The following is a 17,802-nucleotide window of genomic DNA, read 5'->3' on the forward strand; positions in this document are numbered from 1 at the left end:
CTGCCTGACCCAGGGCTCGTACTGTGGTCCTTCCACAGAACTGGATCTAAAACTAAGAGACTGTGTGCAGCTAAACCTGTATTTGTACAGGAAACATGAACAACATCTTCTTTAGGTTTCATAATCACCACAGAGCTATTGAGACACCCCAAAAATGTAATCAATGCAATATTCTGATTTACTTTCAAGAATATTTGTTAAATTGTGACCAGAGAGGGATGCTGAGGCTCAGGAGGTAGAGCGGGTCATCCAGTAATCAAAAGTTTGGCAGTTCGATGTCTGGCTCATCCATTTGCATTGCAAAGTCTCCTTGGGCTGAACCCCAAATTGCTCCTGGTGCGTGCGTGAGTGTGTGCGTGTGTGTGTGTGTGTGTGAATGGGATTAGTTTCTGATGAGTAGCTGGCACCTTGCATGGCTGCCTCTGCCATCAGTGTGTGAATGGGTGAATGTGGCGTTGCTATGTAAGTGTGAGAGTATTTTATTGTTTCATGATGCAGTTTTGGAGATGCTCTGACCCGTCGTCTAACCATCACAATTTGACTCTTGTCAAAGTCGCTCAAATCCTCTCGCTGCCCATTTTCCTGCTTCTAACACATCAACTTTGAAGGACAAGTTACTATGATAACCAGATAATCAGCATTATTCAAGTCACCTGTCAGTAGTCATAATGTTTTGGCTGATCGGTGAATGTTATCTACCAACATATCAAGTGTAGACCACACTACACAATGAAAATTTCATATACATCAAATGATGATTGTCTCACAAAACGGACATCCTGTTTCCTGCGCTATCACTGACTGAATATTGTCACGTAGATGTGTTCAGACCAGGACTTTTATCAAACACATGAAGTGTGAGGCCAACTGGACAATGTACACTCAACAACTTCCTGTTTAATGGCAAAACATTGAATTTTAAAAGCACACCTTGGACAAACCGTTCAGTGATCTACCAAACTCGAATGTCTTTAGATAGTTATGACCCAATTTCAAGTTGATCTGATGAATTGTCTAGGAGGAATTTTTGCTAAATATTACCATTAGATTCAAAATTGACAATGGCTTCAAAATGCTTTTTTCTACATCTGGACATGATACATGTGCCTACCGGTTTTCATACATATTGGTGAATAAATTCTGAAAAAAACTAAATTGGATGGTCTGTAACTTGTCTTTCTTTCTTGTCCTCTCCCTCCAGGTGGGTCCAGCAGGGTCTCAGTTTGGACTCCTTGCTTGCCTGTTTGTTGAGCTGTTTCAAGGTTGGCAGATGCTGGAGAAGCCATGGAAGGCCTTTCTCAAACTGTTGGGCATCGTCCTCTTCCTCTTCCTGTGTGGCCTCCTGCCGTGGATTGACAACATCGCCCACATCTTTGGTTTCCTCAGCGGCCTGCTGCTCTCCTTTGCCTTCCTGCCCTACGTCACCTTCGGGACTTTTGACAAGTACCGGAAACGTATCCTCATTGCTGTCTCGCTGTTGGCCTACATTGGGCTGTTCTCTTCCCTCATCGTTTGGTTTTACATTTACCCGATTCACTGGCACTGGCTGGAGCATCTCACCTGCCTGCCCTTCACAAGCAAGTTCTGTGAAAAGTACGACATAGACCACAACATTAATGATGTGGTGCACTAGTCTCTAGGCTACTAATGACGTCTAAGATGACCACATCATCTGTGTTACTGATCCACTATCTTCTAGCAAATGACCAGGTCAGGCCTTTTTAAGAATGTGGCAATAACATTTTTAATTATTCACGTATCAGAGCACCTGATCAAAGTAACGGACCTGGATCAGTCTCTTCTCCTCAGCCTGCTGATTTGCTTACTTCCGTAAAACTTAACTCAACCTTTTTAATCCTCAGTCAAGTCTGGCACTACCTAGCAGGTTAATTTGCTAATGCCCTAGCAGATCCTCAGAATCAGACGACAGGAAAAGATACTCAGGACGTCAAAACTACGTACAGCTGGGTGGACCTAAAGGAAAAGATCTACAGAGCGAGAGACTGCCTGGTTCCTTCAGTTCAATCTAAAGAAGCCAAATGACAAAAGAAGACAAAGGCATCTCTGGCCTACTGTCACTTTTCCCTTTAACTTTATGGAGGACAAATAACTGAGATGAAAAGGAAGAATGATGCCATAGTAGATCATCAGTTATCTTGAGACACATCAGATGCCTACGACTAATTCTTGTTTTCAGTAACACTGCGTTTAACACTACAAAAGCTGTCATTCAGTTCTGCTGCTTCTCATTGTCTCGTGAAATGCTTCTTCTTTTTTTTGTGTTAAATCTTTGCTTTTTTGTATGTATGCACTTGGCATGTCAATATTCTTTGGCACAGTGAAATGTTATGCTAAAGGTAACAATGTGTTCCAAGTATTAACTGTGCAGCTGGAATAGTTAAAGTCAAATATCAGTGGTCAATTAAGGCAAGATTTCTATCTAAAACCACTAGTTGCCTTAAACAGACTATGCCATTTTACAGAGATGCCTCATCTTACTTTTGCATACTGCTTGTGATCAACTTACTGAATGGTGATGAACAGATTTCTGACCTTAATCTACCAAAGAAGCCTGACATGCTGCTTATATATGCATGTTAATTTTCACAATCACATCGTTTTCTGTATGTCACTGTCACAAACACAAGTTCTCAGCCAAGGTCTACTTATAATGTCTCGTATTTGCTCATATTTGTCCAATAACACAGTGGTGCCTAAATCATTTTGTAGATGTACTTAAATAGGCATTTTTGTTAGATCAGAGCAAGTTTTGTACTGTATTTTTTGACTCTGTGAAAGCTGTCAGAGGATCACGTTGTGAAGAGATGTAATTTATGTTTCACCTTAGCCTTAATATGTTATATGTGTACATGTGAAATATACCATTCAAGGCTTTGTTTTTACCATTTACACCATTAACTCTCCTTGACAAAAAATCAATGAAGAAATATGGATTTTAAACTGCTTCAAACAGTACTGTTGCATAGGAATTTCTTCAAACAGACACATTCAGACTTAACCTGGACAAAGTCTTGTTCTCCAAGTATACATTTGTTTTCACACGTATCTTTTTGTCTTCAACCCTTGCAGACAACTGCTTGGATTGTAGTCCATGACCAACAGTAGACTGTTGCTGTTGACTTTGTGTTAGGTGTAACAATATGATTTGAGAAGTCATAACACCTGAAGTTATTCATTTCTCTCACGGGTTCCCGTCTCGTGCTTGTTGGTGATTCTGGCATGTGTTGACCCCAGCTGTTAGGAAAGCCACCGTAATGTGGAGGATTATGTGAGTTACTAAGTGAGTTATAAGATTATCTGAGTTTGTTGGTGTGGCTGACTCACTGATCATCTGGTGTAGTTGAGAACAGGAGTTGTTAAAAACATCCAGGTTCTGATATTTTTATCAGTTTTAACACCACCGTATTTGGATTCTCAAAGCCATCTGTTTTTAGACAGGGCTCTGCTTCAGTAAGTGTAAGTAAAGTCTGAACAGTGACATCCATCTCTGTGTAGACTGTGCCTTTTGACATGTAAGCATGTGCGTGTTTGATCTGAACCACAACAACACACATCTTCAATCATGACTGTAGGCAGCAGTTATGCTGCTTTGTTTGTATTGGGACCAAATAAATTCACCCTTTTCTATTTATTGGAATAAAAAGGGAAAGTTTCAAATGGGTTTCAGAGCATGCTCAAGGTACTGTTCTGTTTTTCTTCAGTTTTATATGTGAAAATCTATGTGTGTTAAAGATATTGTCAAAATAAATGCCACTGAGCTCATGTGTGTCAGTGAGAAGTCTAATTTCATATTAGTCCCCTGCAGTGCCTGGCATCAATACCATTTTCTTTATGGTTGGCACCACAGCAGTCAGATGTTGACCCTAAAAAAACAACTTTTACATTAAAGCAGAGATACGTGCAAATTATATATATGTATATTTTAATTAATCTTATTTAATGTAAATGATCAAAATCCAGAAATCCTTAAATCCTCACTGCGAGAACTGTTCAAATCATTAGACCTGACTGAAAGCTCCAGAACAGCTACTAAAGGTACCTTGTGGTGCAATTGTTTTATTATTATACTATTAAAATGGCAATTGCTATTTCGTTGTAAATAAAAAGACCTTAGAGAAGAAATGAAAATATAACCTTTTATTATTTCAAGAACAAAACATTGTAAATAAAAACAAACAAACATTTGTCTTGATTCAAGACTTTGGGAGGCAGAGGTGGTGCTTGTCTACAAGGGAGAAGGTGAGAGGAGACTATCAAGGAGAGACTGAAAGCACATATATTTAGGATATCTAAATATACTTATTATATTGGTGATTGTATGTGCACATATAATATGATCAATTATATTCTAAGAAAGGCTATATTCTTTCTCTTTAACATACATCACATACTGTACACACATCACAGACTTTCGGAACAGGTTTACAATGCTGCAGCAGGCGTTTGTAGCAGTCACTGATGGAGACAGGATCACTCAAATCTTAACATAAAGCATGTTGAAGTTAACACGTTGACTTATGTGATGTTTGATTGCTGACATCTCTCCCTTTGTAGTTTTATTCCATAGTAGTTGAACTGTTTACTTTGGCATTTTACCTTATAGGTGTACCATTATCATAGTTCAAAGTGTGACATAAACAGTAATCTAATGCTGCTATGAAAGGCATACTGTTTATACAAAACTATACAGGACAGAATGCATTAATAATGGGCAGATACTGGTTTTATTTACTAAAAATAGAACCATGTTTGATTGGTTAAATAGCAAATATATATATATATATATATATATATATATAAAGGGCAAAGAAAGAAACAAGGCAGCTGAGTTCTATTGAATATGATAATAAATGTATCAAAATAAAATCGTTTTATACAAAAAAGAAAATTAAAACAAGTCCTTACATTCTTTCAGGACTTTGCTCTAATGATTTGGTTTTCGTGCTTTCACACTAAACTACAGATCAACATAGTTGTAGTTTCCGACCACCTTTAAAAACAGCTGTTTCTGGCAGCTGGATGGCAGCTGCGTGTTTTCTGCTCCCTGCAGACACACACCTTACCGCCTGCTGAACAAGTCTCACTCACAGTGATGACCACAAAGGCTGCGCTCCTTGCTCGTGTACAACAAAGCTGCTCACATGTCCCCTCATTTTGTTTCCAAGGGGAGGGTGTCCCACCACCACTGAGTTAGAATCCACACTAAGTCCCTCTGTCCTCAACAGCCACTGTTACGGCGCATGAAGGCGTGGCCCCTGACTGGGTAGACCATCTCGATGAAGGTGAGGGGCCCCACCGTGATGTCACTAGGGCCCTGCACCTTGAAACCAGACTTCTGATAGAAGGGAACCAGGAAGTCTTCACACATGAGCACAGCACGGCGGACATAGGGCAGGCAGCGGAGGTACTGCAGGTAGCGCCACATCAGGATGGAGCCTTTGCCCTGCTGGCGGAAGGTCCGGTGGACAGCCAGGACGTGGATGTGGACTGTGGGCCCGTGAGGCTTATGGAGAGTCAGGGCATCCTGGAAAACAGAGGGAGGAAGAGAGAGGTGTAAGAACAGGTGAAGGATTGGAAAGACTGGACACAAATGGTATTTTCCTTTAACCTAAGGCAAATCAAATGTGTTTCAAGCCTACTTTCTATTGTGAAATTGTGATTTATAAGATAGCTAATATGCAAATCTTTGGAGATTCATCAAAAACTTTGTTTCAAAATTAAAAAAAGTTGAATTTGATATATTTTAGCCTCTGATCTCTGTATAGCATTGGCCTTGTTTAACACATTGTCTTCTGAATCCTTTTAACTGCCCTGCATATTTGCATAATTTAAGTTTTTTAACTGACAACTGTGACATTTAGATTATTTTTCTTCTACTGAAAAACAGATTTGCAAACCTTTTCTCAAGAGTATAACTCCCACTGTGCATTCAGAGAGCATTTGAGAAATAAAACTTTTGAATCTTGTAAACTATTTTAGTTTTGGTGCAGGACAAGAATGGTTACAAGAATACATTTAAACATTAGAGGTAGTAGAACAGGAGGGTTTTCATCACAAACATTTATCCTCACCCACTGAAGCACATTAAATCTGTCAAAATCTCTTCTGTTAATCTGTTTTGAACCTCGTCTTTTATTTCCATTGCCAGTCAGTCTGAGATAAATCACCGTCCAGGTGTCCTCCGCTCTGTCTTACCGCGCTAAGCCTCTCCTGGTCCCACAATGAGCCGATGATGAAAGCCACCAGACGTCCCTCCTCAAACCAGCCAAGAGACAGCTCAGGACAAAGTGTGAGGAAGTGACGCACCTCGTCCAGGTGGAGAGGACACTCACCGGACACTGAGATGAAGGCTGTGTGGAGGAGGAGATCAAAAATTATGACAGAGTAGTGGGACTAATTTTCCCGTATAGAGTGACTAGGATGTACTGGATCACATTCACCAATGTAATGAAGGTTAAAGGCACCTGAACTCATCTCACAAGCATTCAGGACACAGTTAAATCTCCATAGTAACCTTATTTTATAGTGACCTACTCATCATAGTAGGTAGATGTGAAGCTATGGTCGATGGAAAAAATAACTTTTTTACTGTAATTTGTGCTAATAAAGGTTATTATAAATGATCAGTGAGTTGATGTTAACTTTTTTTGTCAACGTGTGGATGAAAACATAAACTGGGGCTGCGGTTGCGGTTGCAGGAGGCTGAATGAATGTTCCTGTGTGCGTAAATGTGCCGGGAACAGTTACTGTCCTGAAGTTATTAAGTTAAGTAATAATAAGTGATGTAAGTCAGTAAAAGAGTCAGCTCACCTTCTCTCTCGATCTCGAACACACTGATGGCGTCCTCCGGGCTGAGGGAGCGGAACTCGCTGGCCGGCAGCGTGTGGCGGCGGCCCTGCGGCACCGGGGAGCGCATGTGGAGCGGCTTCATGAACGGCACTGCGCTCACCACCGACATGGTCCTGTTGTTATTTATTTATTTTATTTACGCCGAACGATTTTTAAAGTAAAGCAAAGAGTAGTGTGTCGAGATGTTACTCTCTGGCTTGCAGCTGCTATCTCCTTTAACAGCCTATCTCTTCGTCTAAAAGGCTGATCCGTGCGTAACTGGACTGCGCGTAAGGACTGAGCGGAGAGTGGCACAGCGTCAGTATTTATACCCCTAGTGTGCAGGGGAGGTTGGTTATAATCCTGAGGCGAGCTGGATGAGCCTCCATCCCCCGTGAGGGAAATGAACAATAAACATATTTAGTCGGGGTCAGGAGGGATATCCGTGTGTTGAGAATTATCCTCGTCATGCCACCATCAGACCCGCAGCAGATTTGGATTTTACTGATCATGTGTTGGAGTTCTCACACCGACATGTTACCCACGTATTGACAGGAGTCATTTCTGATGTAACATTCAATAAAGTGACTCGCCTGAGTGGATGATAGCTACTTTTAGAACAGCAGGAAGGATTGTGATTCATTATTAATGTCAGTTCATGTCTCACTGAGGAGGATCCTAATTGGGCCATCTGGAGGACTCACCACTCTTCATGTGATTTATCTGAGAGAGACTTTCCACTGGTTGTCGGTTGTCCCTTTAAGTCGAGTTCACGGTCTTTCGACTCTTTATTTTTCCAGATCTGTAAGAGGATTACAGGGTGTGTGGGAGTGTGTTTGTCACCTCTTCAGTGTTAAACAATGCTGTGTCAACAATTTCTAGTAGCCATTTGGTTTTATGGACAGTTGTTGTCCTCTCCAGCTAAACCTTACAAAACTTCCCCACAAGATGTAACCCATATTTTAAAGTCAGGACTCAATGCTTTAATTGACCTTTTTAATTAGCAATTTGTATTAAGGAGGCACCTGAGTGGTCCAGCAAACACAAACTGGCACCAAGAGCAGGTGAACTCTTTGTAAGGGTCACAAGGTTGGAAATAATCTTCATCCCCAGATAAACATTCAGCTTAAATTGTGTGAAGGCTTTCCCGGTACACTCTTTTATGGGTTATTTTTAAATATGAGAAGATTTCCTGAAAGAATTATAAGAGCTCATGTTGTTTTGTGTTGTGTTGGGGTCTGTTATAGGTCTTTGCTTACAATAAACAGACAAAAACCACAAACCCAAATGTAAGACTTTTTTTCCCCCAAAAAAAAGCAAATAAACAAATGACAAATAATTGTTTAAAATCCAATGTGAGGAGAAGAATTCATAGAGGTTTAAGTTAGTAAATTAAACAAGGATGCCCAGTTTCACTTACTCTGACTTTACTTGTCAAACTGGTTATAGCTTTTATTATCAACCTTTTCTTCTCCTTTAAACATCAGAAAGTATAACTGAAGTTGTTGCTGTGAACAACTGAACTGAACTTGGAAATGTTAGAGAACTCTGAACTTGAATATTCATCTTAAAGAAAGACACATTGTTCTTTTTGGGTGTCACTATTTATATTATTTAATAAACATGTAGCTCCACATTGTTAAGATGAATACTCACTGTGTATGCTTGTAGCTATAACTGTGTGTGCAATAATTCAATAAAGATTGTAAGGCAGAGAAAAACTGGTCATGGATCCTAAGTTGGTGGAGTTTACCTTTAAAACCACCCACTCACAAACACTCACAAATACACACACACACACACACACACACACACACACACACACACACACACACACACACACACACACACACACAGTTGTTTTTTTATTTAACAATATCAACAAACACATCTTTCAAACTGCTGTGCAAATATTTTAATTATTTATATAAATAATAAATAATATATTAATACAAATATAAATATATAATAAAATATAAATATTAATAATCTTCATTATACATTAATATATGTATACACTTTTGTTTGTGGTTAGTCCTAATATATATATATGATATATATTTAAATGACAGTCAAACACGAAGCGTTAATGTAACATTTAGGTGCAGTTATGTAATCCCACACACTGACAACAGAATACAGAGTTTAGTTAAAGATAAACTCAGTGTGTGTAACAGGACGTGGCTCACACTGCCGCTCAGTGGTGACAGCGCGTACTGCGTGATGACGCTGTCACACTGCGCTAGTTACGCTGCTCTCCGTTGCGACGTAAACACGTGCACTTCGCTGCTTCCAGGTTACCGTTTTTTTCATTCCACCGTCATCCTCGCGCTCTAGCATCACTCCCTGACAACAGCAGCGATGGCGGAGCCCGTAGCACCGGAGGCGGCGGCGGCCACAACGGACGCAGCGATAGCGGCAGCATCCCCGACCCCGGGCCTCTCTCCCGCAGCCAGCCCGGGCTCGGAGCCTCCATCCATGGCTCTGTCTCCCACGGCGGACGGCTCCCAGCGCCTGCTCTTTTCCCACGACCTGGTCTCCGGGCGGTATCGCGGCTCAGTCCGGTTTGGCCTCGTACGGATGATCCACGGCGAAGAGGACTTTAACTCAGACTCGGACCTCGACGATGGCGGAGGGAGAGGCGGCGGTGGTGGCGGCGGTGGAGGAGGAGGAAGTGGTGGTGGTGGTGGAGGTGGAGGAGGACGAGTCCCGTGTGGCTCGGACACTGAGAGCGCTGTGGACACCCCGACTCGGCCTCTCGTCAGGGGATTTGTCCGCGTCCAGTGGTACCCTGAAGGAGGGAAGCAGGACATCAGAGAGACAAAGGTACCACATACACCGGCTAATGTCACACGGCGTTATCCACTTAGCCCGCTGTGAGAGCTGCATTGTTTTCAAGTGCCTGTTGTGTTTTATGTATTTTTCGGGGATAAGATTCACTTTAATCCATCCGCCTCTAACGCACAACCCCCGGCTCGCTAACTGGCTAGCATTCAAAGCACACACGCTAGCTAGCAGTTTAGCTCATAGCCTCATGTCAGTGAGCTGCTGCTGGGCAGACTAACACAGGGCTGTACCACCCGACTGCGTCCATGTAGCCGCTAATACAGCAGATATACACGAGTGAGTGGACCCAGGCAGCAGCTTTCTGTCTCTGGATGTGAGTACGAGGGTTTTTTTTGGCAGGTGCAGGTTCCTGCTAGGAACCTTACACCCATCGATTAGCTCATCCCTGACTCAGTGTAGCTCCTCAGCTGGGTGTGACTTGGCCTTAGACCAAGCATTGTCAAACATTTGACATGATAGAACAGCCATTATTATTTACATAATGATATCTCAAATACACCTGCGTCCTCTTTGAAACCAGTCCGACCACCGGTCCTCTTCAGTGACAGTGCTGGACTAACAGAGATAGGGAGGAGAAAGCTCCCATCACATCCACTGATACCTTGTGATGTGTTTCCAGTTGTACCAGTAATGTGTACTGTCTTACATTTGAGCCGGTGGATTTATTTGTAATTTACTACTGGTGATTTACTGGTAGATTGATATTAGTTTCAGCTCTTATTTGCTCTGATTTCTGTTGTGTCCTATGCAGTTAATTTATGATGACTTTTGGCCTAAGGCTCGTTTTAGGCTTCTACTGAGCATAAGAGTGCAGAAACATACAGATATTAAACAGCCCAGAGTTTATTAGTGACATGTGGGTGCAGACCTGAAAATAAATAATTCACCTGACACTGATTACCAATTGCAGGTGATGGTGGTAGTACATTTGGATTGGATAATTTGCACACACACGGCAACATTGAAAGCCTTTCCCAAGAAAGTCAAGGTAACTGAGTAAAACCCAGAAGCCCCTTAAATCTGCACTTTATACATGATATTAAAAGATCCTTTCAGGGTTTTACTCAGCAAGATAATGGAGACGCAGTAACTTAGTTTACCTGCTTCAAACCCATTGTTTTGCAAGTTTGGCAGCTTTGATTTAATTCATCATTGAACATCATCAGGCATCAATAATTTAGACTGTATAAAAGGCAGTGTTAGGATTTCAGGGTAATTGCTGGTAAAAGGTTGACCTGCCCTGTTCCATTTATAGACACACTCAGGTGTATATCTATTGTTCACACACTCAGCTATATATATTTGGACTCTACAACCAAATAATGAATTCAGTTGTAATTGGTAACGGGATGGGAAATCTGCTGTCATGTATATCCTCCAGGGCTTCTCTAGATTTCTCCTGGGATTTGTGGTAAAGGGTCACAGGGTTTAATGGAGGTCTGGTCTGGAAAAAGCTCATTCAGGCTTGTTTTAGAGACACAGGATGGGACCAGAAGAAGCCTGTATTAGGGCCTGCTGTTGCCTTGCTTTGTCCTTTGTGCTAAATGAGTAAAGTTCTGGTCTGAGTGTCATTCAACCTCTGTCCCAACAAAGGCTCTGTGAAACAATGACACCGATGTTAACACACAACATGGACTGTTAATGCTGTGTCATTACTAGTCAGTGTCCCCAAAGGATCTAGTGTGTGCTAGTGCGCACATGTATGGATTTCATTCTGTAGTATTCTTGTTAATGTTTTCTGTAGGTGTGTTGTGGGGTGTGTGTCGGTGATTTCCCGTTTGCTTATCTGCACCACGTGCCCCGTCTCAGCAGGCTCTGTCTTAGCTGCATATATGCTGAGAGCACGGTGGAGATTCTAATCAATAATTTATGATTAGTTCCTGCAGTGTGCAAAGTTGCATATCTTCAAGATGATATTTCCACAAAGTTTTGTCTTATATTTATTCTGCAGCCGGCACCTCAGTTAACATGTTCTCTCTCAGGAGCAATCAGTGGAGGCAAAACTGATGCTTCAAATCTGACACACTCATCAGGGTTTCTCCTGGGATTAATAAAACCAGCATTTTCACAGCAAAACTGGGATTTTGAGAGGAGTTTGGAGCACAGCAGCCATTAGGTGCAAATTATGAATTATTATTGTATTCTTAGTTTCTCCATTGCTTCATTATAATGCATGGAAATGGATTCCACCTTTATCACATTTCATTTTCTTTTTTCACTTTAGGTCTTCCTTCTTAAAAAAAGGATGACCTGGATTGTTGCACCAGTGTTTAGAGAACTGGTGTGAGAATAAAACGAGTATTTATCACAATATATATCGTATACTGTGAGACCATATAGATTTGTATCACAACTTTTACCATCCTGTTTATATTGAGGTAGCAATACTTTATCTCTGGGTGTATTAGGCCATTGTAGGCATTAGGCATTGTTGAGGATCAATGAGCGCTACTCCTTTTATGACATCATTTTCTGTGCAGGTTTTTGTGTGTCAGGTGTTGATAAAAACACACTCACATTGGTCATTTTATATATAGTTTCGCAATTGATTTTCCAGAAAATTTTGTAGATCACAAAACACTATCACTATCATAATCTAGAATTAAATGTACTTTAGTAGAGGATTTTATGTGTATCTTTTATGAGTAAGATCAACACATACAACTTTCAGCCTTCATGAACATACAGTGACATGAGGTTGAAATGAAGTTGCTGGTAAATTTAGTTGCGAGGACTAATTATGTTTCAATGTCACTGCTGGTTTGGTCACGAGTCAGTCAGGAACAGGTGAAAGAGCACTAAAATCTGAATTTCATATCACAATTAAAGTGACCAAAATTATGATAGTTATCATTCAGGGATTTCCTTTTCTTTTTCTCAGCACTGTTCAGTCTCTACAGTGTTGGTATACTTACAGTATATTGTGCTATTGTAAGATATCGGAGGGTGTAGTCATTGTTTCTGCTGCAAATGCACAAAGGATAAGAATGATGCTCAATGCATCTGAAGCTCTTCTGTGTTTTAATATGACGGTACAATAATAGATCTGTGCTTCCCTGTGCTTTGTTAGTAATTCAGTACATTTATTGCATATCAACATGATTATTTTCCTCACAGACTTTAAAACTACTTGCAGTAGCTGCAGATTACTGTAAGGCCTATTACTGTTCATCAGAGGAGTGCAGGCGCTTTATAGGCTAAAATTACATTTAACTTAAACTGCACCTTTACATTGTGGCCTGATGGGTCTGTGCTATATGCTTCTGTGTAGGTACTGAGATATTTAACATGCAGCTTACGTAGTGAAGGATTTTCTGTACTTCTGTTCATCGCAGGGATTTGGTTACCATGGCACCCAATTATTTTTTGCAACTGGTGATTTTGATGCTTAAGGTTCATTTTCAGTGGGGGGGGGGGGTTACTCACCTGACATTATATATTTAAAAAAAATAGATAATAAAATGTTGTGATTTGAAGAAAAACATGCTCTTTTACATCAAAAAACCAGAGTTGTGACTTTGACAATACACCTTGACTCACCGCCTGCCTTGGGCCTACCACTGTCAGTATAACACATGCAGCCCTGTTGCTGCATCACAACCTTGAAATTTCCATCCGAGGACATAAGTGCACTGCGACGTACCAAGGGAATAGCAGCGCAGGGCGTGTCTGAGTTGTCCCTGAATTTATCAATCATCTGGTAACTCAAACACTCAACATTGCACTACTGAGACTCTCAAAAGTATTAGTAAGATTACTTACTGCATGGCAGGAGGATGATGATGCTGCAAGTCTTGAGGTTAGATAAGGTGGGTGTCAGGGCGGAAGGGTGGAGGTAAGCTGTGGTGCAGAGAGAAAGTGAGGAAGGGGGGCAAAGAAATGTAAAGTGGATGGAAAAGATGTGAGGTAAGCAACTTGGAAGGCAAGTATTGAATACCAATTTAAAAAAACGTCACCCGGATCTCAAAATTAGGAGAAAGTAACATGAAATGAAACAAAAAATCTTGACTGGAAAAGGGGCAATGAGACAGGCAGACACTCTGGTACCAGATGGCTGTTATGGTAATGTGCTGGCTTTTAGTCCTTGAAATGGTAAGGTCCCACCTTCTGCTCTCTGAGCCATTTTAAACTCTCAGCCTCTTCTGTCTTGTTACAATGCACTCCAGTTAGCAGCATTATAGTGCAGTTCTTAAGCTGCACTTTCAGGACCCAAGATTAACTTTGTAGTTCCTCTGCCCAATGTAGGTAAACTGAGAAAATGTAAAATATTTTTTACTCACTATAAAACTGCATCATGCATTATTTCACTAAAAATAGATGTCTGTTTCAGCCAGGATGCCACCACTTAAAAACACTGACCTCTGTGACTTTTCTCCTCGTCTTTCTCTTTGTCTTCATATCTTTTTAGTAGCTTCACACTGTCTTACCACATCTCTATCACATGTAACACATATGTTTCATACAGCGAAAACATAAAGAGACATTGTGTAGAGAGAGCCAAATAAGTTGCTTTGATTTGATTTGTTGATGTCACGAAGGGATACGGTGGACGATGAGGCTCACATTATTCTCAGCCAGTACACGTAAAAATCACAGATGTAAGATCCAGATCCTATACTGTAATTCCAAATGATTTACCGGCTACCTGGCTGGTGACCCCCCATCTATTTTTCTGTCAAACTCAGAATTTACCTGCTTTTTGCAGATGTTAATTTTGCACCCTGTGCACTTTCCTGAATGCTACCACCATCAGATTACTGTAATCATTCAGGTCACACAGAAAGTTGTGGACAGTTGATTTTAGTTGGTTGCATGAGTAGAAAAAATATAAGAAGAAAAAACAACTATTCTAGTCTAATGCTGTATGAAGTGAACATGGAGCCTCCTGGGGTTTTATTGCTTTTATCCTTTGCCTTTTATTGTGCTCATAGCCTTTCTTTTTGTTTTAGAGACATCACTTGCTCAGCAAGTCAAATTGTAACAGCAACCACAGTGCTGACAGTCAGTCATTTAGGGAATGTGCAGCTCATTGGAACAGAAAGGAGTCGTTTGTGTACAGTATGTATATACAGTATACACTTTGTATACAAAGAACTGAGAAGATGTTAAATGGCGGTGCTCTGTCTCTGAACAGCTGTAGTAGCAGAAGGGTTATATACACTGTTGTGACTCCCACCCTCTGTCCTGTAACCTTAGCATGGAAAGTCATGATGTCATCCATCAGCCATCAATCTCTTTGACACCTGGTTTTATTTAATCTTGAGGCAAATCTTTGTCCAAACTAAAACAATTCAAAGTAACTTTATTGCACTTGTAAACCGTGAAATTGTCTCTTTACACGGCACATTGTTTGTAAAGCTGTTGGAAAAAAGTAGTGTAATAAATGGGAGACTGTAAAAATCCAATAAAACAAGAGGGGTGGGAAGAGTGAGAGCGCTGCAGGTGCTGGATGCTCTGACCACAGGGTGACTCCCATCTGTCAACCTGGCCCTGCCCCCCTGCCCTTATCCATCCAACTGCAGAAGTCTGGTCTCACCCCCACTGACCAACAGAATAGAAACATCTTTGTCCCAAACTGGGTGACTGCTGATTTACTTTCAAGTCCCTTAATCCATCTCCTGCCCATGATCACAGACATTGTGTTGTTGTAAGGTATTTCAGCTACAAGATTACTAAACACTTGGAAAGATATCATCAGACCATTTTTTGGTGGGTTTGTATCACTTTCTCATTTGTGACTCACTTCACATTGGATAAGAACAGTATTTTCTAGGAATAAACAATGGCTATTAAAGCGTCTTTCAGTCAAAGAAATGTGCATCATTAGCCTGTAAACTGCAGCTCAGTATCCCACTCATATATTTTCACAATTAGCAGCTTATAAATGAGCAGTTAATGACTCAGTTAGTGTCTGGTTTGAAGTGGCCTAGTGTGCAGTGGCTACAGCAATGCTCTATTGAGCAGACTGTGATCACTTTAGCTATTTCTATTTGTTTAGTCTACACACGCTAATTAACTTAGCACCTAAGCCATTTATTCTGTTGGATTCAGTTTGCCCACTTTTCAATCTGTAAACTTTCTTCTTTTTTCAAATAATCATTTAGATCTTTTGTCAGCCTGTGTTAACCTTCTACATTACACACTGATGATAGAGTAAGAGGTTTTTATAAAATGCTTATGGTGGGGGAAAATCTGTGGAATTTTATTATTCTATGACAAATTGGCTTAATTGGCTTTTAAAGCTGACCTAGAGACTGAAAGTCAAAAACACCCATAGATATTTCAATCCGTACATCCTGCTCTAAATTTGATGAGGGTATGATTGTCGATATGCATCCTTCAGCACTGTTTGCTCAGGCGCTGTCTGCAGGTGCTCGAGGTAGGCTGGCAGACGTTGGTGTAATCTGGGACATGAGGTTGTTGCCAAGGCCCACCCAACAGCGCTTTGGAGTGCAGAGCCTTAGTTGTGGTTTTGAGCAGGTGCCAGGCAGGAACGAACACACACACACACACACACACACACACACACACACACACACACACACACACACACACACACACACACACACACACACACACACACACACACACACACACACACACACACACACACAAACACCCAAGCTCCATGAGAGGCACTGGGCCTCAGGTTTTGTCATCAGCCATTGAGGTTTTGTATTCTTCCTCTTTTAAAAACTAGAAAAAGCCACTCCGGTGCCGCATTGCTGTTGTTTTATCACATCTGACGCTCAGAAATTGTCTGCATGTAGTCATCCTCACGTAGCACACTGAAGTAACTCACTGTATACTGTTATAGAGCTTTTCGACTGCAGGAACTTTTTCACACACTGAGGCAACTATTAGTGAGTGAAAGACATTAACCTACATTTTGACCGAGACACCCAGGTCTCGTTTTAGTTTCTGGGCTGTAGTTCTTGCATCTGTGGCATTAATTTCAAGGTTACTGGTCAAACACAAGCATCTGCGTGGCTACGTCTGGTGTACAACATGCATTCAAATTCACTGGTTTCTGGCAGAATTATGTGTGTTAGTGACTTTCAATCATGTTATCTGTTATATTTCATGACTGGTTGTCTAGATTGACTTGTGTGAGAAAGTCGGCTAGCAATAAAACCGAAACTTAAATGATATCCAGAAAAAACACCAAGCAGTTCCTCAAGAAACAGGTGTTTTGCCTTTCTGGTATTTTCTACTTTTCGTGTGTTTTTGTTTCATTGGACATCCTATCTCCTAATAACAGACATATGACAAAATATTTACAATGAGAAAATATTATTTGTCAAAAGATAATTGTGACCTTTTTATACCATGGTTACTATCTCCCTTTAACATCTATCTAATAATGTATTATATGATTAGACAAATAAGCACAACTACTTTATGTTAATACTATGTTTTCAAATGAATTTTGCATCAATGTGATAGAGTATCTTGATTTTTTTAAGATACTGTATTTAATTTTGTTAGGAGGTAAAAGTCAAATATTACTTTGCTGGATTAAGCACTGAAACAGAACAGACAGAAAATTAGGGATGGGCATTTTAAGCAATTTACTCTAAGTAGTAAATAGTACTCGCAAAAAAGATAAAATCTGTGAAACAAAAGCGGAAGGATAGGGTCTGAAACGAACACTCAAGTGAAATTTGGGTGGGCTCAGGGTTATCTCACCTTTCTGGGCTGCACAGGTTGTAGAGATTAACCACTTTCTTCCATCTGCAGCCATCTTAGCCAGTACATTATAACTAAACTGTTACTTTAACTTTGCAGTTTAGCTGTAAATTCACTGCACATCAACATATATGGAATAATCACATAAGACACTGCTAACGTTAGCAAATGAGGTGACGAGAGGTTGCTGTCTCCACTGTTTTCTCCAGTGTGTATCATTGAACCGGTTGTTCTGTGATACACAGTTTAACGTTACATAGCTTGCACTGCACATTCATTTTGTCTACTTTTTTTTTTGGTATACTTCCAAACTTTACTTTTATCGCCGGTCGCCATTCTGCCTGTAACATGAGATGCGTGATGTGTGACTGAAAGTGAGTACTCGATATGCTGAATTCACGTCCAAACGAGTACTCG

General features: G+C 40.7%; 3 protein-coding genes across 5 annotated transcripts in view; 2 read left to right on the forward strand and 1 right to left on the reverse strand.

Annotated features, from left to right (window-relative positions):
* The window catches only part of LOC127354269 (inactive rhomboid protein 2), a 29,808-nt gene extending 26,025 nt beyond the window's left edge, over nucleotides 1–3,783 (forward strand). For all 3 annotated transcript variants that reach the window (XM_051384068.1, XM_051384069.1, XM_051384070.1), the window contains one exon: nucleotides 1,202–3,783. In XM_051384068.1, coding sequence (XP_051240028.1) covers nucleotides 1,202–1,633 — 432 coding nt within the window. In that variant the 3' untranslated portion in view covers nucleotides 1,634–3,783. The remainder of the gene's footprint in view (nucleotides 1–1,201) is intronic.
* A 1,076-nt stretch (nucleotides 3,784–4,859) lies between these two features.
* Nucleotides 4,860–7,190, reverse strand: aanat1 (arylalkylamine N-acetyltransferase 1). The gene is made up of 3 exons (XM_051384138.1): nucleotides 6,832–7,190; nucleotides 6,217–6,371; nucleotides 4,860–5,545 (listed from the first exon to the last, which is right to left on the reverse strand). The coding sequence occupies exons 1-3, from the start codon at nucleotides 6,977–6,979 to the stop codon at nucleotides 5,240–5,242; spliced, it is 609 nt and encodes a 202-aa protein (XP_051240098.1). The 5' UTR covers nucleotides 6,980–7,190; the 3' UTR covers nucleotides 4,860–5,239.
* A 1,940-nt stretch (nucleotides 7,191–9,130) lies between these two features.
* ube2o (ubiquitin-conjugating enzyme E2O) overlaps nucleotides 9,131–17,802 on the forward strand; it is a 37,588-nt gene continuing 28,916 nt past the window's right edge. The window contains exon 1 of the mRNA XM_051384063.1: nucleotides 9,131–9,675. Within this exon, the coding sequence (XP_051240023.1) occupies nucleotides 9,211–9,675 (465 nt within the window). The 5' untranslated portion in view covers nucleotides 9,131–9,210. The remainder of the gene's footprint in view (nucleotides 9,676–17,802) is intronic.

The sequence above is a fragment of the Dicentrarchus labrax genome, unplaced genomic scaffold (assembly GCF_905237075.1).
Source record: "Dicentrarchus labrax unplaced genomic scaffold, dlabrax2021, whole genome shotgun sequence".
Classification (NCBI taxonomy): domain Eukaryota; kingdom Metazoa; phylum Chordata; class Actinopteri; family Moronidae; genus Dicentrarchus; species Dicentrarchus labrax.